At 42.5% G+C, this 20,639-nt stretch overlaps 1 protein-coding gene across 2 annotated transcripts in view; it reads left to right on the plus strand.

The window, feature by feature from the left end:
• LOC132467806 (transmembrane protein 65-like) overlaps window positions 1-17,116 on the plus strand; it is a 37,018-nt gene extending 19,902 nt beyond the window's left edge. The window contains exons 5-9 of one of the 2 annotated variants that reach the window (XM_060065370.1): window positions 1,737-1,791; window positions 5,581-5,623; window positions 10,192-10,297; window positions 14,466-14,564; window positions 14,601-17,116. In XM_060065370.1, coding sequence (XP_059921353.1) covers window positions 1,737-1,791; window positions 5,581-5,623; window positions 10,192-10,297; window positions 14,466-14,564; window positions 14,601-14,678 — 381 coding nt within the window. In that variant the 3' untranslated portion in view covers window positions 14,679-17,116. Of the gene's footprint in view, window positions 1-1,736; window positions 1,792-5,580; window positions 5,624-10,191; window positions 10,298-14,465 lie in introns of both variants that reach the window. The other variant, XM_060065369.1, reaches the window with a different exon arrangement.
• The last annotated feature ends 3,523 nt before the right edge of the window (window positions 17,117-20,639 follow it).

Consider the following 20,639-nt stretch of genomic DNA (forward strand, 5'->3'; position numbering starts at 1 on the left):
CTCATTTAGTTTTATCTCTTACCCCCCGTGCCTCTCATTATGTCGGCACGCCCACCGCCTTCTTCATCTGCACACAGAGCTGTCTCTTTATTTCTCTCAGTGAACCTCTCGTTAGGATTACTCAGCCCTTCTTTCTCCATTAGGCTCCTTGTGTATTTTTCTTCTGAGACCCCAATAAACCCCATTGTCTGCTGAGTTCCGCCGAAACACAAATCAACCTCACTGACAAACAATCCCCACATAGCTGTTTGTCAAATCACGTTTCATGTACCCCGGGTGGGAACCTAATTAGCATAACATATCAGCAAGCATTGGGCAATTAATCTGGCAAATTAATCAGTTTATAACGACGCGATACACACTTGTTGCGGCGAAGCAGATGAGTAGGTCGAGAACAGTACGGATTAAACACACACGCACACACACACACGCACACACACACACCCACACACAAACATACACTTAGACACACACAGACACACACATACACATACACACAAACAAATACACATACACACACCTAGTTATTTATCTATAATGTTTGATCAACTACTTATGAAGGTGTTTGGGCTCAGTGGACACAGAAGCAGTAGCAGTAACCATGACAATTAGAACGATCCTGGCTGTGTTCGAACTGGTCAGTCAGTATAGGGGGAATGTGGACACTAATCATGTGCCGTAAATCTATCGGTGTGACGTGTATTGGCAACATACACAAGCTTATCGATTGGATTATGGCTTAGCCCCGGAGGTAGAGCGCGTTGGCTTGTAACCGGAAGGTTGCTAGTCCAATCTCCGGCTTCTCCCAGCTGAGTGCTGAGGTGTCCCTGAGCAAGACACCTCACCCTAATTGTTCCCGAAGAGCTGGTTGTGGCCTTCCATGGTTGACTCCGCTATCGGTATATGAAGCGTTGTAAGTCTGTAACTGGATAAAAGCGTCTGCTCAACGTAAAATGTCACCCTGGGATGTTTCCTTTGCATAAATAACCTGTAAGTACCAGACCCTCTCTATTGGATGACAAATGACAATGAATGAACAGCTATGCACCTTGGGATTTAGCTTCGCAAATAAAAATACAATCATTTTTCATGCGCAGGTAATGTGCACTATAGAGCTAGAATTGTGGTCTCACATTTTTGAAGACACTTCCAATTGAATTTCATCCTAAGTAGAACTGAATGGGGTGCAGGTGGGCCCATTGGAGAAGGGCCCCCGGTACCACAGCAGAACTGGGGCAGAACCTAGTTAACGCATGATTTCCAGATTGTGGGTACGAGTCTGTCTGCTCAGAGCACTTAGGGAGACCTGTTGTGATTCCAAGTGCACATCGGAACGGAATAGGAAGCCTAACGATGCCAGATGTCGATTGCAGTCTCTTATTTTGAATGCCGTCGTCTTCTTGGTGCCCAGACATAGTAAGGGGTGATCCCGGTGTGACACCGTTGAAGAATGTAGCAGTAAAACAAACAGAATCCATTTTAATGAAACAATATATTTAGATATCATAGAATGAACCGCATTTCAATGAAGCCAATGTGATCTCAATAAGTCTGTATGTGTGTGTGTGCGTGTGTGTGTGTGCGTGCATGCGTGTGTGCGTGCGTGCGTGCGTGGGTGTGTGTGCCTGTTTGTGTATGTGTGTGTGTGTGTGTGTGTGTGTGTGTGTGTGTGTGTGTGTGTGTAAGAGAGAATGTTTGCGTGTCAAATTAACTGTCCCTTTGTTGTATTTCCCCAGGGCACTCAGATTGAGCTGTCTATTGGAGTGATCCTTGGCATTTCAACTATGGCAGGTAAGATAACCTCATGCATAATACCCTATTACATTATATTCATAATGTTATTGTCAATGAATCCTTCTTAAGGGTACGCAGTAGCATTCAACTGCAGTACACCCTTGGGCGTTTGACATGAAGTGAGTTTAAGTGGTGAAAGAGTGGTCTATAGTCTTTTTTTAATAGAAATATCTGCAGGAATTTTTTTAGGCCCAGTGGACAATTTGTTCGTGGAAAATAATTAGACGACTGTAATCACACACACTATCTCACAGAGTTATCTGATTGGTTTCTTTTATTGCGGTGGAGAAATATAGAAAATATAGAATTCAGAGTAAGTGGATTATTGACTCCATTCTTTAGCGATAGCTTACAGCCAGTCAGTCACACAGACATGATGTGCTCTGGGGCACAAACACCAACACATTTTACATCAGGGTTTTTTCGGAGCTGTGACTCCCACCACCACTGATTGAATACGCCATTGAACCGAGAGGGCAATCATTTAAGACTTCAATTCCCGATCTGCAATCCTTTACATTGTGTGTTCTGCATTCCTACTCTCCAGCGGTAGAGCTGACCTACAGAGGGGGATGGGTTTAAAGATGAGCGTTTGAATGGCATGGTTGTGATAGGTCCTAGGTTAACAATAAGGCAGGTATGGAGGATTATTGCCAGTGGAGGCTTATGGTCAGGGTTCAATAACGGAGGAGAGCCAACGTTTTTGGACTGAGCGCTCAGTTATTGGATCCGACAAACGAGTGGTGGTAGAAAACGTTGGTCAAAAACCGTTGAAGATTTTCAGTGGGTTCTTGCTAGGAACCTTTAAGTCTTTAAATCTGTCCTGGTTCCTCCAGATCAGCTGCATGGATTTACAATTTATTTTCATCTCCATCTCATGCATACATTAGTTTGCGCGTGGCTTGAGGTTATGGAATGTCATCCCCTATGGTTTATGGGATTTAATATATCCAATCCCTGTATTGCTAGTTATAAAATCGAAAGGTGGTGAAATCCGGATTCACATCATCTAAGTCTGTTTTGGAGGTTTTTGTCCATTTGTCTTGCCGAATGACCAAAACCATGAAGCCAGAACACACATAGGGAAAACTATCTGCTGACGGTTGGCTTTTTCAGCAGAAAATAAGTACAACTGAACTGTGTAATCATTCAGTCACACAGTCCCGCAGCGATGGACGGTCTTAACCAGCAGCCATATACCGAAATATAGCAACTGCACTGATGTTCGTTGAATAGCGGGCCTTTAGGCCATCGAGGAAGGACTAATCTACAGCGTATTGCCTCATCAGGGAGTTAACGAAGGGGGAGGGAAGATCAGAGAACAATCCTGACTGGCCTCAAGGTTAATATGTTGGCATTGAGTAGAGAGTTGTTAGGGGACATTTCAGGAAATGATGGCCTTTATATTTTCTTCACTACCTTTCATAAATAAAGCCAGTGATGGGAGATATACGGTCGGATGGTCGAGAAGATGAACAATGAATGGGTGATGGAAAACAAAATGAGCAGAGTGAGGCATGAAGGGGAAATCTCTTCCTTTGAAAACATTCAACGGCAATTGGGTTCTGTGCCTCCTGCAGGTCACACACGCACGCAAACGCACACACACGCAAACACACAGAGACATACATACACAAACAAAAACATACACAACCACACACAGACCCACTCCCCTGGTTTGACCTGATCATGTCCTCACAGCCTATGGTGCAAAGATAACAGGCACACACACACACACACACACACACACACAGACCCACACACGCACACGCACACACACACACACACACACACACACACACACACACACACACACACACACACACACACACACACACACACACAAGCACACACACACACAAGCACACACACACACACACACAGACCCTCTCGCCTGGTTTGACCCAATCATGTCCTCACCGCCTCATTGTACGATCAAATTACAAAATGTATTTGGTGCAAAGATAATGTGCTGTTACTAAAGCTCATTTACTCTTATTATATTAAGTTGATTTTGTGTTTCAATCTAGAACCAGGCTGACAAGGGATCCAATGTGTTTGCATAACCCTTTACATATTGTCCCTGGCAGCTCTCGGTTATAATGAGCAATAGAAATGCACCACCATTTTTGAAGACAGACTGTTATTTATAGTATTATGAATTTCTTTTTTACTGGGCAGCAACAAACACAATCCAATCCATCCGGTCGACAAACAACTCTTAAGTGTTTGTGTTATCTGCCCGGTTTAGTTATTTGTGGCTGAGGTTTTTCTCACATAAAGGCCAACCTTCCTCCAACCCTGTGTTGTTTAACAGGAAAGGCAGGAGAAGGATGGAGGTAGCTCTGTCTCCGTCTTGTTCTCTCCCTTGCGCTCACCGTTTGATTAGTGTGAGTGATGGAGTCATCTAACCACGTTAAATGTCCCACCGTTCACTCTGGCAAACTGTCATGAGACACTCCCATTACTCCTCAAAGTGTGTTTGTGTTTGTGTGTCAGTGTTTTGCTCGGCTAGTTGTAGGTTTGTATTGAATCAGACAAGCCGCTGAGTCAAAGCCCTCAAGCCTCAAGCCCTGGCCGGCTGGAAAGGTGATTACTGGTGCGAAAACACAGTGAAGTCACAAAGCTCTCCGGCTATAGGTTATCGGTCCAATAGATCTCGCCCACTCACTACCGGATGATGTAGTGATGTATTGAATGTGGTTGTGCCTTTGCAGTTATGTGTTTTTCTTTTCTTAACTATTCACAGCGTACATGATGGATGTTTTTTAATCCAAAAATGCACACTTCTATCCGATTTTACACTTTCATTTCAGAATCGAAGTCTTTATTTTTCAGCTTTTATCAGCAGCCAGTAAGTGTTTAGCTCCACTGATACCCGACAAAGATGAAATGTTTTTTCTTGAAATCACAAACCAAGTAACAGCAGCTGCCGGGGGATTCACGAGTCCACGACGGGGAAAAGAAACAGGACTACCTGGGTCAGACAACGAGACAGAGACAGACAGACCACGAGACAGAGACAGACAGACAGAGAGAGGACTGCGTCTGCTGCTAGAACTCATCTGCATTCCAATTAGTACATTTCATTGGGTGTGGGTGTTGTGTGTGTTTAGGAGAGAGAAGGATATGAGCCAAGAGATACCGCCCGGTGTGTCTTTGCTCTCATTTTATTCTTTGAATTATTCACTCTAATTCCCAGAGGTAGGATGTCGTTTTTACTAAGCCTTCGGGGGCGTAGATAAAGAAGATGCACCTGTTCGCTAACGATTCTACACCAGTCAAAAAGTATTCAGACACTCGGTACTCTGAGTGGGGATTTTCTCCACGTTTTTATTCCTCCCTTCCCTCTGTGTCTCTCTCCAATGACTTCACACACGGCCTGGTGGGCTGGAGGTTAGCTCCAGACCGCACAACCGAGCTAACCTCCTCCATTAGCTACCCCATGGCTGGAGGAGCTTTATTAGCATTGAAGCTATCCGTATCCCAGGAGGCCAATGCTAGATTCTGCTCAAAGGGTCAGGTTAGAGGATCTGTACATCACTCTTTGACCACAGCATCTGTGCCACAAACTGTGCCACTTAGACTGCTTGGAGTTATGGATGCTTTCAGACATGCAGAGCTTTCCAGGAACACTTTGAGCTCTTGTTGATTGAGTATTGGTAAGAAATTAACAGATAATTTGAAGGATGTTTTATGGGTTTTTCTTGAATTTTGATTATTTCAGACGTTCTCTCTCTGGCTCTCTCTCTCTCTCTCTCTCTCTCTCTCTCTCTCTCTCTGTAGCCGCTGCCCTGGGTAACTTGGTGTCGGATCTTGCAGGACTGGGGTAAGACACGCACACACACTCTAACCACAGAGATACCTTCAGACAGACAGCCCTACACCTAGACCTACAGGCCGACACAAACAGACCCATTCTGGGTCGCCCTTGCGGTATAAATCCGAAGGGGCTTGTTGAGTGGCACTCAGGCTGGATGGAGGTCCATTAGGCCAGTCCTTCCCACGACCAGTACGTAGGAGTCTCTTCATCCACCGCAATTTGCTGGATGAATGTGGCTCCTCAGCTCAAGTGTGCGTGTTTGTGTTTGTGTGTGTGTGTCCGTGTGTCTGTGTCTGTGTCTGTCTGTCTGTCTGTCTGTCTGTCTGTCTGTCTGTCTGTCTGTCTGTCTGTCTGCGTTAGTGTGCAAGGCCAGAGGGAGTATCAAAGTCTCTCACCCACCACAATTGATGAATTATTCATCATGCCAACCTCAAATTGAAAACGACAACAATTTGTGTTTAAGGATAAGAATGGTCATAAATACTGAACAGTAAAACATAAAGAGGGCCTGAAGGCCTGAAGTGGACCCACTACCCACTACTCATCGGTATGCAGGGCTGTGCCTCTTGATGACTGTGGATGGTGTGGGGCCGATCCATCATGTCAGACTGCAGATCCCCAGGTGAACCAGAGTCCTTGGAGGCTGGACTAGATTAGAGGAGCGCCAAGACGAGGAGACTCTAGCCATGAGAGCCACCTGGAGCTCCAGAGACCAGATTCCTCCCAGACCATCATTTGTTCCACTTCTGTGGTTTGCATAAATTTGACGATGCTCTGGCATTTAATTTAACTCATCTGTCCGTTTTTTTGTTTGTGTTTGATGGACTCTTAAAAAAATGTTTTACCAAAACACTACTTTTTTAATATTTGTTTAATATAACTTACGTTTGAAAAATATATTCTATAAAAACAATTGTTAAAAAACTATCTATCGTACTGATGCAAACTTTTCTACATGAACTGAAGCATTTTGTGCGCGTAAATGCCGGGACGCTGGAAAACCCTCCGTCTCCACTCGACTCCCGCGTGAGCTTCAAGGTAAAAAACAAGCACTTGGGTGTGCCCGTTAATTAGTGGGCCACAGCTGTGACAAGCCGGAAAATGGACATCTCATGGCGCTGTTTCTAAATGTCATCGTTGTTCTTGTCGTCCCCCTCCCCATGCCCCTGACCACCCTGTAACCTCGAGAGACGTGCAGGTTGAGAAGATGGATGGATGACGCGACGTCATGGCCTTTTATATTCTTAAGTCCGTCTCGTAATGAAGCATAATACACCACACTGCCCCCTGCTGGTTCGTCTGAGCAACTGTCTAACTAATGGATCTCTCCTCGTTGACGCTCTAGTTCACGATATTTAAGACACGCTCGTCGAAATGCTAATTTGCCAAAAATAGATGTGAAATAGCGTTAGCTAAATAAAACCCTGAATAACTTTACGGTTAACCGGTCGCAGTGAATAATTAAGTCTGAAGCGTGCCTGCACACCCACACACACTCAAACTAACTACACCGACACATGTAATACAAGCACAGATCAGACACACGCAGCACAGGCCAAACAGACGCACAGTGACACAAAAACAACTACTGAAGAACGATACATTATGCGTTCCATATGTGTTCCATGTAATTCCATCATGCAATATTCATTTTATTGAGACTAAACCAGTAGTAAACCTGGGGAACATTTTACATATATATACACGTACATGGATAAAGGTGCACACACTACCTTCTACACCATGAAGTGATCATGCTGACCACTGATGCCAAACCGCAATAAATGAGTCCCACCGTCTTCAATATCAAGCCTCAAACTGCAGCATTTTAAATCTGTACGATGCGTCAAGCAAAACCCACCCGACATCTAACCGCTCATAAGTTAGGAGATGGAATTTGAGTCAATACTTTTGTCTGCTCTCAGCTTCGGGTTTCTGAGATATTGGGCGAAATGTATCAAAGCCACGGTTGGGCCTCACACTGTGTTCTGCAAATTACGTGTGAGTTTGTGTGTGTGTGTGTGTGTGTGTCTCTTTGGTGATTGTGTGTGTGTGTGTGTGTGTGTGTGTGTGTGTGTGTGTGTGTGTGTGTGTGTGTGTGTGTGTGTGCATGTGTGTGTGTGTGTGTATGCCTGTGTGTGTGTGTGTGTATGCGTGTGTGTGTGTGTGTGTGTGTGTGTGTGTGTGTGTGTGTGTGTGTGTGTGTGTCAGAATGTGTTAGTGTGTGTGAGAGTGAGTTTATGAAAACAGTGTGTGTGTCCATATCGCACGCACACCTGTGTCTCTGTGTGTGTGTGTGTGTGTGTGTGTGTGTGTGTGTGTGCGCGTGTGTGTGTCTGATTCAGCATCATCACAATGAGTGAGCCAGCAGCCTTCTCCAGTGATGATAAAGTTTTATATCTGTGAGCCCGTCCTCACTCCCTCCCTCCGCTATACAACAATCAGAGTTAATATCCACACCGAGAGCCAACACAATATTTGAACATGGGTCCAACAATCCATTATGATCTCCCCACAGGGGGCGGCTTGTATAGACACCAATCCGTGGGAAAGTAAGCAAGTATATTCCCCTGCAATTGCGTCCATTATAATATTTCATCTTTTAATGTGTGTGTCGGCTAGCCCGCTGTTTTTCCACCTTAACATTGCTCTACGTTATGCTGTGCCCAACACCGTTAACCATTGTCTGTGTGAGGGTGCTCAAGTACTAACACTCCAGCATACCTAATTACAGCCCATGAAATAATAATGATAACGGCCTTCCTTTTAATCATGGGGAAATGATCAACAGCATGTGTGTGCTTACCGACAAACACTATCTTGTTGGTTAGGAATTGTGGTATGTTTGTGATGTCCTGGCATGGATTATTGTTGTTATGTTGTTGTGTTGGGGTTCTGTGATTGAGGTATGGTAGTGCTGTGATTGTAGTGTTGTTGCGGTATGGTTAGTGGTTGTGCTATAGTGGTGTGATTGTGGTGGGGTTATGGACTGGTGTGTGATTGAGGTATGGTAGTGTTGTTGAAGTGTGGTTGCGGAATGGTTTGTGGTTGTGTGGTAGAGGTATGGTACTGGCATGGTTGTTGTATGATCGAGGACTGTGTGTACTGTATGGTAATGCAGTATAGTAACGATGCGGTTGTGGGTAGAGATCTAATAAAGATATCGTCCCCTCCACCTTGGGCGCTAAGCCAGACATTAATGACACACCCCAGTGGCTCTGTAGGGGGGAGAGACCCCTCCTAGTACTCCTCAGAGGTCCAGCTGACTCAACACTGAACACCCAGTAACAACGCAGACATATACCCTATCGGTTCCTGATAGACGGATCGGAGAGGGTTTCTTGGAACCTAATTACATTTCCGTTCAGCACACTCATCTGTTTAAATGCGTGAGGCTTGTGTTTATCCGTGCAGACGAACCACACGGCCTCAATACTACTCAGACAGTGCAAGCTGATCTACGATTGTTTTCTCTACTCGTTGTCTAATGGTGGATTTTTTTATAACCTCTATGCACACACGTCTGTATAAAGTAACAGCAAAAGTCTACAATAACACCCTTGATGGACGTTTCTCCACCCCTTTTGATGCGTGCATGCAAATCCCGCTGTATCCGTCTCAGATGCTGGGGGTTGGGGGGGGACGGGAGACGGCATCTATTCTCCGATATCAATATTCATGAGGGCGCCTGGGTGTTGGGTTGTCAGTGAGGCCCCTGATTGTTAACTCGGGGGGCCTTGTGCGCCGCGGGGAAGGACGTCACGCTGTTTAGAACGTCGGCATTCAAAATGTCAGCCCCACAGGCACGGGCCACAAGTGGACCAGCTGTTGGTGCCGGCGTCTCCGTTCCGATTGCTGCTTTTAGTTTGCGGCGCTCTGAAATGTAATTGTGTGTGTGTGTGTGTGTGTGTGTGTGTGTGTGTGTGTGTGTGTGTGTGTGTGTGTGTGTGTGTGTGTGTGTGTGTGTGTGTGTGTGTGTGTGTGTGTGTGTGTGTGTGTGTGTGTGTGTGTGTGTGTGTGTGTGTGTTCATTTGAGGGATTGTGCCTGCCTCACAAATGACAATTTGAGTATATTTTGTGTTTCTGCGTTAGGCATTCAGCCAGAGAAGCACTTGTGTTATTATTATAATGGTACATTATATTCTATTACTGTAAATGTCAGCCATTTTACGACATTATGCTGTAGTCTATCGCAAACCTCACATTTTTTAAATACAGATTGTTTGTATCTATTGAGTTTATCCACAGTTTGACTGATGTGTGTATGCTTAAGGTTTAATATTATGTGTTTGTCGTAGAGGCACTTTAATACCTAAACATCAGCCAGTTAGAGAAACACTCATATTATTTTTATAGTACATTATATTCTATTACTGTAAATATCATCCGTTTTATGAAATTGTTTGTATCTATTGAGTCTATCCACAGTATGATTGATGTGTACGCTCAAGGTTCTTCTTCTTCGCCTTCGGTGTGGAGAAGTGACGGTTTTGGCGTGTTATATCTCAGCACACATTCCCTCATTAATCACTCTCTACTCCCTCCCCTCCTGTGTGTGTCTCTGGTCTCCCTAGCCTGGCAGGCTACGTGGAGGTGCTGGCCTGTCGGCTGGGCATGCAGATCCCAGACCTCAACCCCAAGCAGGCAGACATGTGGCAGACGAGAGTCAGCTCTCACGCAGTGAGTCTTTGAGCTCTGAGCTCCTGCTCTTTTCGGTTTTCCCTCTCAAGTCGAGTGCTTGTTTGATGTTGTTGATTTTCTGGTACATTTCTAGGTTGTTGTCGTTTTCTTCTCATGATATCGATTTTTTTAATACTTTTCTTTTTTCCTCAATGTCATTCCCCAAGGTTTATTCGGCTTATTCGAATCAATATAAAATGAAGTCTATCAGTGAATATGAGTTCAAAATCTATTTATAAAGTAATGAATCATTTAATTGATCAAATGTAGGGCATAATAAAATACAAAAATGGTGAATAAAATAGCTGGCAGAGTTCAAAGTATAAAGAGGAACAAATGGAAAACAATATGTGAGAGAATAGATTAATGTTACAGGATGGGGTTCAGAAGGGGGGTGCAGTGACAGTCATGAGTGTCGCAAAGTCCCCTTAAAATAACCCCCCCTCCTAACTAAAGTTGATAAACATCTGGGGCAGCTCCAACCGCATTGTTGGTGCAGGCTCCTTCTGATTGGCTCAGTTCCATGTGAGGTCACTAGCCACTGCGTTTAATGTCTCCTGGGTACATTTAAATAAATAAAAATGTAAACAGCAAGTTTCACTGAGAAAATACAAGATACACTCACAAACAGCACAAATCAATGAAATGTTTACTTACAAATAAACACAAAGAGTATAATTCATACAACTAAAAACCTATATTTTTTGGGGAAAACACTCAAATTCGACTCATGGTATTCTCCGTTAAATGAGAACCATCTGATGTCCTTCAGATGGACATCAGATCAGTGGACAATCACAACAGTGGAAGTCATTAAAGGTCCTGAAATGCTTGTATTGCATTGCAAGCAACACGTACTAGGATCAAACGGCAGTGGGTTCTGATATTTTACAGCAACTGAAACTAATGTGAAGAGTATATTAAACGAGTGCAACGCATTTTAAACATCAAAATAAGTCACAGCATTTTGGACAGAATCAGGGCAGCCACATAACAGTGCCCTGTAACCAGGTGTTCATTATGCCAGAAAAGGAGAGCTTACATTTCTTACATGGTGTGACTTTGCTAGTGCTACAGTGTACATTCAGCTGGTTTAATTAGGATCCGCAACATGATATGAACTGTTCCTATACATGCAGTTCTGGATTGTAATTGAAGTTAATATTAACTCATGGCTGTGTTCTTGTAAAAGTATACTTCATGAATCATTTTGAAAAGCTGCCAGTAGATAACTAATGGGAAAAAAAAAAGCTCTTAACGTGAGTACCAATTAATAGATGTCATCTGTTTAAGTTTAATCTCTTAAACATATGATTGAAAAAGACAAACTAAATGAAGCACACTATATCGATAGTCACATTAGATATGCAGCCAATGCACCAATGCCTTGTTCTCTTTAGCACACTTAATTTCCAACTTTAGATGGCAGCAGCTGGTTGCACCAGCAGAACGTAAGGTCCCACTTAGGCTACGTTGAACGTTAATCACCCAAACGTTCGACTTTACACTCTACTAAAAAAATAGCAGTTGCACCAAGCAGATAGTTTCAACGTAACACTAAGTTATAACTTATCTTTTACACCTCCCCTCTAGCTGGTGTAAGTTCCATACTAACGATAGGAACCGTTAAAAGAAAAAAACGTAAAAAGATTTCAACACTAAGGCAGGGTAAAGAGGGCTATTCGTTTTGAGCAATGGGAAGAGGAGTTTCAACGCGGTTTGCGCCGGGAACGGATTGTCCGTGACCGTATCGATCTTTATTATGATGATGTTGAATTATATGCGCGATTTCGGTTTTGCCGGGCGGAATATTTTATTTATTTATTTATTATAAAATCCGCCATCAAATAGCTTAACCTCACGCCTATACAGTCCAAGCAAATTTTAAAGAATAAATTACTGAAGCTGTTTCGTTTGCCCTCTCATTTGGGTGCTAACGCGTCTTCACTCGGATAAGGTGGAAACTTGCCGGTATTTCCTGTTTACATTGTTAGCTGTCAATGATTGGCTTGAAATTATCTAAACGTCATTAAAAGCGACACTGGTACAATTTATGCACTACTAGTAACGTTACATCTTAAGTTATGGTGGTGCAACCAAAATTTAGAACACCTTTAGTTTGACACTAGCGACGTCGAGCGTAGGTGCAGAAACCCATCAAGCGCAGCTTGTACCTTTGCCACAGTTCCCCGTCCTAACGCAGGGCCACTGTGAAGGAACCCTTTAAAGGCAGCTTGTATCTGTCCTACCGTCCTAACTCAGGGCCACTGTGAAGGAACCCTTTAAAGGCAGCTTGTATCTGTCCTACCGTCCTAACGCAGGGCCACTGTGAAGGAACCCTTTAAAGGCAGCTTGTATCTGTCCTACCGTCTCTAACTCAGGGCCACTGTGAAGGAACCCTTTAAAGGCAGCTTGTATCTGTCCTACCGTCCTAACTCAGGGCCACTGTGAAGGAACCCTTTAAAGGCAGCTTGTATCTGTCCTACCGTCCTAACTCAGGGCCACTGTGAAGGAACCCTTTAAAGGCAGCTTGTATCTGTCCTACCGTCCTAACTCAGGGCCACTGTGAAGGAACCCTTTAAAGGCAGCTTGTATCCGTCCTACCGTCCTAACTCAGGGCCACTGTGAAGGAACCCTTTAAAGGCAGCTTGTATCCGTCCTACCGTCCTAACTCAGGGCCACTGTGAAGGAACCCTTTAAAGGCAGCTTGTATCTGTCCTACCGTCTCTAACTCAGGGCCACTGTGAAGGAACCCTTTAAAGGCAGCTTGTATCTGTCCTACCGTCCTAACTCAGGGCCACTGTGAAGGAACCCTTTAAAGGCAGCTTGTATCTGTCCTACCGTCTCTAACTCAGGGCCACTGTGAAGGAACCCTTTAAAGGCAGCTTGTATCTGTCCTACCGTCTCTAACGCAGGGCCACTGTGAAGGAACCCTTTAAAGGCAGCTTGTATCTGTCCTACCGTCTCTAACTCAGGGCCACTGTGAAGGAACCCTTTAAAGGCAGCTTGTATCTGTCCTACCGTCCTAACTCAGGGCCACTGTGAAGGAACCCTTTAAAGGCAGCTTGTATCTGTCCTACCGTCCTAACTCAGGGCCACTGTGAAGGAACCCTTTAAAGGCAGCTTGTATCTGTCCTACCGTCCTAACTCAGGGCCACTGTGAAGGAACCCTTTAAAGGCAGCTTGTATCTGTCCTACCGTCCTAACTCAGGGCCACTGTGAAGGAACCCTTTAAAGGCAGCTTGTATCTGTCCTACCGTCCTAACAAGATCAACCTGAAACACTCTTTTGTGCATCAATCAATCCACATGCTCAACACTGAATCAACCTCTAGATCAGGGGTCGGCGACCCTAGGCACGAGTGCCACCACTGGCACATGGCAGCATAATCATTGACACACATAAAAAAACAAATTTTTTAAATTGTATTTTATTATTATTATTATTCACCGCACAATACGGCAGCATAATTATTACTACAGATTTATTTTGCACTTTATTCTGTTTTTGGCATTTCCTCCCAGTGCAAATATGATTACACTGAAAGCAGTGTTCTGAAATGGGATAAATTGAGAAGAAAATATTTAAAATATTGTTGCAAGTGGCCTGTATGCATCGCCTTCACATTGGTTTGCAAAGCTGTACAGGTCTTAAAGATATTGATGGGGATGGTTCCAATATTCTCATCTATTCTTGTTTTTTACATTACTCACAGTGCAAATATGTTTTTGAATGACTTTCTGAAAGTGGTGTTTTAAGATGGGACATGTGTAATTATTATTTGTAAGCCCATGTAGCAAATATAACAACAAAAAAAACATTTAAAATGTGGATGCATGATTGTGGACTATATGGAAATAAAACAATTCCAGATCTTCTGGAAATGTTTTTGGTCATAAATCATCTTAATATTTAATATATTGTTGCTTAAGGCACACTCATTAACGAGAAAATGTCAAACTGGCACTGGATGTTGAAAAGGTTGCTGACCCCTGCTCTAGATCAAGGAGAAGGTGAAGGGACTTTTATGTTTATGTCTTCTATGTGTTTGTGTTTTTCTGTTTTCTGTTTGTGGTGTGTGACATAAAAAATGTCTGACCTGTCTGACAAATAAAGTATCTTATCTTATCTTATCTAACGTGGTGTGGACCCCTCTCCACCTGTTCAGGGTAAGGGCATCGGCGTGGGCATCGGCTGCATCCTGGGCATGTTCCCCCTCCTCTTCTTCAAGGACGACGAGAAGAAGAAGAAGAAGAAGGAGGAGGAGGCAGCAGCGAGGGAGGAGGCAGCAGCGAGGGAGGAGGCAGCAGCGAGGGAGGAGGCAGCGAAGGCGGGCATCGCGGAGACACAAACCCTGGTTCTCGCAGAAGTCGGCAAATAATGAGGTTTCGTGCCTGCACAAGAGACGTATTACTATTTCATTTTATTTTTTCATTTTGTCATTATACGGTCATTTTTGTCTGGGATCGATGGATCCTGCCCCGAGATGGATTGCTGGAAAAAAGAAACATATAATCGGAGATATTGACGGAGATATTCCACGAGAGAGGTTTGATTCTTGGATAAGAGATTTGTAATACGAGTGGGACTCATGCATGGCGTCACCCTTCCCTCTCGGACTGATGGCTCCCCGGACAACTGCTGCTACTCTGCGGCAGGTGGACTTTTACCGCGGGCTCTGACCTTCATCACCTGGGGGTTGTGGAGTAATCCTGATCATCATCATCATCATCATAAAAAAAGAACAAACGTATCTCCTCCCGTCTCTACTGCCTAGAGACCTCTGAATCCATTCCACACGTAGAGTTAGCTCATAGTCACCGGTGGCTTTTCAAACTTTTTTTTTATTGTGGGATAGAATCCTTAAACATGTACAACCACATATATCCATTTGGAAAAGTGTTAAGCAAGATCTTATATGAAGCCCGGCGGAAGGAAAAAAAAAAAGGGCTGATATAATTCTCAAAGAAAAAAGAAATTAATTTTCAAAGATGAATTGACTGAACAAAGACTATTATTTTGAGACTGTTCATCCTGACACCAGAGTTAACTGGACAAAAGCACAGCATGACAACACATTGTGACATGGGTCCATAGACCATGGTGTGTGACTCTTTTATTCATCTCGCTACACACCGTTGTTACCTCTTCTGCATCTTGTGAACCTCAACTCACTGAAAGAGAGGACTCGGAAGCAGGTAGTATTTATTTTGCATATCGATACTATGCACCCATCTTTGTAATAACTTAAAAAACAGTACAACGACATACCAAGCATGTCTGCTTCCTTTACAACCTCTTGAACAGGACCAAACATTGCTGCCCTATTTGAAGAGTGATAACTAGACTAATGTCTGCTTGGATGATTCCTGATCAAACTTTATCAAACAAAGGCTTTTATGCATTTATTTATTCTATTCAGTGATTTTGATGTGTTTGTCATTTGGCCATACTGTGTTATACTTTTTAAAACATGATATTTGATCTTAAATGACATGAAGTGAATGATGTGCATGACTGGCACTGTTATACAATACAGCCTCCCTTGCATATGAAATCAAACATTCAGAGGTATGGCAGAATAAAAATATGTTTTGAAAGTGATGGAAAAGCAAAACCGAAGGGGGGACAACTTAAGAGTATGAATTGTTGCCAAGCAATAACGAGTGTGGGGGCAGCAGGTGTTTGAAGACACGAGGGATTAACACGGCTGGAGCCTGCTCCCTCTGACATTTATTAAGAAGTGCTTGTATGGCCGCGCTCCAAATTCCCATGCTTCTCTTCAGGAGGCTGAACAGGAGGGTGTAGTTTGCGTCTAAAATGGCAAGTTAAAATGGTGGCACTAATACAACAGTACTTTATGAGCACAATCGTGTTTACCGTTTTTTTTTTTTTTGGGATATCCTGGCTTACTGGATAAGGTAATAAACTGGAAGAGATAAACACAGGGGTCATGTTGGAAGTACAGCTCTGTTGACTGCACAGCGCTTCATAAACAACGATGCGCTCAAAACAACTCGTTCATTTTCCAAATGTTTTATTTATTATGTTTGATTGGCATCATGGAGAACAATACAACCTAGAACTCAGAGGCGGTCATTGCCTAGAGATAGGCTGTACATCAGTCCAAAACAAACTTTCATTTTAGATCAAATCGTTTGTTGGCAGATAGTATAACACAATTGTATTCTTCCTACGATACCCAACGTCTAAAATTATACGCAAATGTCCTACCTTAAAGATTGGAGCCGTCTTGAACGTACAAGTCGCATACAAGGCTTACATGTCGATGATCCCTCATGCTCCCATAAATATATAAACACGTTAGGTTAAGGATCTCTGCCTTCATTTGTTTCTTTAAGCGTTAAATCGTTTAATATATTCAATATGTTTAAGTCTTGTACGGGATTAAAGGTCTTGTTTTGTTCAGTTCTAGTTTGATCTAGTGTTCTCAAGATCCACTTTATAAAGCAGATAATCATTTCATGTTTGATTGTCGTCTTGATTCCTCACTGAGGGGAATCTGAGATGCTCTGGAGTCTACCTGCATGTCCTCCCCCATGAAGGACCGAGGGGTCTCCAGCTATACACTGCTTAACTATACTATACTCACTGCACATGTGCGAAAAAAACATATTTATTTACATTTAGAGAGTCATGATGTTACAAGGTATTTATTGAGGACCTGGGTGTTGATGAACATCCACTATGATAAATGAAGGAGGAACATGAATTAATGACTAGTTAGGCCTCTTCCATCTAATCCCCCTGAACTATATGGTGCATGTATATCGTTTGTAATAAAGATTTAAAACAAAATCGAAGACCTTTTGTCTATTTTGTAAAACATTCCCTGTGTGTTTAAGAGACAAAAGTGAGTTTTACACTGATCTTGTCAGCTGACCTGATTATGGACCATGATGTGTGTGTCCCAAAACATGTTTTTAAAACTAGACTTTGCTGGAATCTTTTCCCATGATGCATTGGTGGCTACATAATCAGTCATCTTCCTAGTTCAGTGCCTAGTTCAGAGGCTCACAACGTGAAACAGCCCCTGCTCAATGTATTAGAAACACTGGGATAAGTCACCCAGAGTTAAATAAGTCTCCTAAACTCTTTTTCCTGGTCCTCTAAAAATCTCCCTTGTCCTTCTGAATGACTGCTGCTGAATGATCAAAGACCTAAAAAGTCAGATAACATAAACAATTAAAAACACGAGGAATGGCAACACAGATAAGCACCAGTGAAGGACAGAGCCATGCACATGCTCGCGCTCCCACATGCTTTGAGACCAACACAAGCGACATAGTCCTGAAAAGCAGTCCTAGAGACGGCTAAGAACAAGGCAGACTTTCTACAGGTGATCATGTTTGTTTTAAGCCTCAAGAAGAGCAGTGTTGTTTGTGAAGCCAAACAGGTCTTGTTAGACACTTGCTCTCCATTAGCTTCAGGGTAAAGTGTGAACTCTGCACCAACAGATGGAGTCCTTGCGACGGATAGCAGACAGGGGAATTCAGCTTGGGCCATACTGGATTAGTTTGCACCACAATGGAGCATAGAGCCCAATTATTACTGAGAGCAATGAATGTATTTAAAAGGGCACCTATTTGTGAAATAAAACAAGCCTTGCCAGAAAGTCTTTGAGATGTATTTTTGAATTGGGGAGTTCAAATATTTTATGACCATAAAAATGATCTATTTAAAACTCTGGTCCTTCCTCAATGGCTGTAGCCTTCATGTTATTTCAGTGCCCTACATTGGTTTGAGAAAAGCCAAATGCTTGGTCTAATGTATGGGTCAGAGTGGACTAGGCCTATGACACCATTTATTTCCCTGATTCCCAGGCCTTCCCTATTTAATGGATTTTTTTGACCATTTATTGCACATATAACGATGGTTATGTAGTTACATTTCTACTCAAGTTTACAATAAGGGTCCATCATGTGTTAACCCTTAACTGACTTTATTTAATGCCATAAGAATTAACTTACATTTAACTCACAGTTAACTCATGGTGTTTGTGTTTACTATTGCTGTTCATGTTAACTAAGGTATGGTTTCCATGTTAACGAAGGTATTATATATACTTGTATTAATAGGGTGAGGGTTAACTCAAAACCAAAGTAATATAATAATGATTATCACAGCGTTAAAAAATGGTAATCAATGATGGATAAGTGTACCCTTATTGTGAAGCTTTGCAGTTTAGTCGTCATAAGCCAGTAAAGCCACACTGATTTTATTAATTAAACTGTGCCTATTAGTTGGATGAGCCCGTAATTACTGATCTGCTGTGCGTGCTCTTCTCAGTTTTGACCTTGTGATACAAGGACTTGACTATTTTCTGAATAATCCATTCTAAACCAAACGTCTATGTGAATAGGTTGTGCTCATAATTGACAAGGCTGGATTATGTGGAGGACAGATTGTGCCAGGGAAAGAAATATTGATTGTTTAATAATGTATTTAACATAAAAATGTACCCCCTGTCAAGTTGGAGCCCTTCAGGCTTCACGTTGGACATCTCTGGACATCTACTACTAGTTGTTGAAGGTTTCCTACATTTTGTCCGACTGCCCCTCGACACCATTCCTACAAGTCGAAAAGACCAGTGGATAATATCATGCTTTATTTTTTTATATATTATAACCCTGCATATAGTTTAATGAATGATGCCCCAGGCTCTGTTAGAAATGTGCAAAAGGCTTTGTAACTTGACCTTGATTCAAGAGTTTTCATTTATTTTATTTGTCACATGCATACAAGTATACAGTGAAATGAAAAGTCTGGCTGCCAACAGACAGAGCAGTCTACACCCAAAGTACCGTGCTGTACCACTGTGAGTTTCAGCCCTAGTTTTCCGATCGGCCCACAGTCATTTTGGACGTAAGCTAAATTACGCGGAGCACGTCAATCGCCTTTCGTTGACATAAGTTGTGGCAAGTTGACAGCGGCATATGTAGGCCATTAAGGGCCCCGGTGCTATACTACCCATGGGCCCCACCTGCTGCCCCCCAATAAAAACGAATAAGAAATATAATTTGGTCAGATTCTAATTTGAACCAATAGGCCTAAATACAATTTGTTTTGGGTTGCTTGAACATAACCAATGCAGTCGATTCACAATCAACAGATAAAAAGTACATTACAATAACATACAAAATACCACATTTTATAAATCAATACTGTTGGGGGTTCTGGAATACAATTTCTAAACCTATGGTCTTGTTTTGATTGTTTTTTTTAAAATACTGTTCTGTGGGACCGCCTGTCAAGGTCTTGGTCAAAAAGTCCCAGACCTGGTGGTCAGTGGTGATCATTGATCAGGTCGCTGATCCCTCTGGTGGCCAAAAGGTTTTAATTCCTATGGTCATTTCTCATGGTGGGGGTTAGAATAAGTGGTTATGAAACATAGGAATAGCTGTTCTTTACTTCAAGTACAGAAATTAATGTATAAATGCCCTCAGTGTGCGCTTGCGACCCCAAGCTTCACACTAATCTTTGGATATTTGTCAACCTTGGATAAGACCAAGCTAAAATATATTTTCCAAAAAATGTCCCCATAAACTCTTGTCGACTTTAGTTCCAGGTTAGAAGCATATTAAGTTAGTTATTTATATATTCAGTTAGTTAGACATTCATATATTCCTATACTGTAGGGAACAAAACGGTTTAAAATCGAATTTAACCTTTTAGCTAGCTTGTAGTTAGAAAAACATTATTTATTTATTTAGAAAATGTTTTCCCCCTAATTCCCAGCAATGTGAAACGCGCCATAACACCTGCTAATTATCGAAATGATTCAATAATTATCAAGAGCAAGCATTTTTCCTTTTATTTTTGCATTTTTTCATCTCCCATCGTGGAGGACTCTTTGGCCCTCGGGGGCCTCGAGGACAATTTGATTTTGATGAACATATTCAACTTTATTAGACATCATTAGATACAGCTCTAAACATTTAAATCCACATTCGTATTAAACCTATCAGCATGAACATACAAAAATATTAATCTTCAATTTTCAAAAAAAAGGTGTTCAGTTAAAATAGCTGCATATCCTGAAAACTCGCATCAGTTATTAGTCAAGGCCCTGTTGAATGGTTCTGTTCACTCACAGTTCGTCACCAACTCATAAACACAAAGCTCAATGTTCCGGACACTAAGCTGAACCACTCAACAAACATTTCAAACCATATTGTGTGCAGACGAGTATGCATCTCTGAGCTTAAAACATACATCCTATCAAATGATCCAGTGCTGGTCACTGACAACATTTCAATTTTTCCTCGTTTTTTATATGACGCATTTGACACGTAGCATTCCGTCAAACAATAAACACGTG

The sequence above is a fragment of the Gadus macrocephalus genome, chromosome 11 (assembly GCF_031168955.1).
Source record: "Gadus macrocephalus chromosome 11, ASM3116895v1".
NCBI lineage: Eukaryota > Metazoa > Chordata > Actinopteri > Gadiformes > Gadidae > Gadus > Gadus macrocephalus.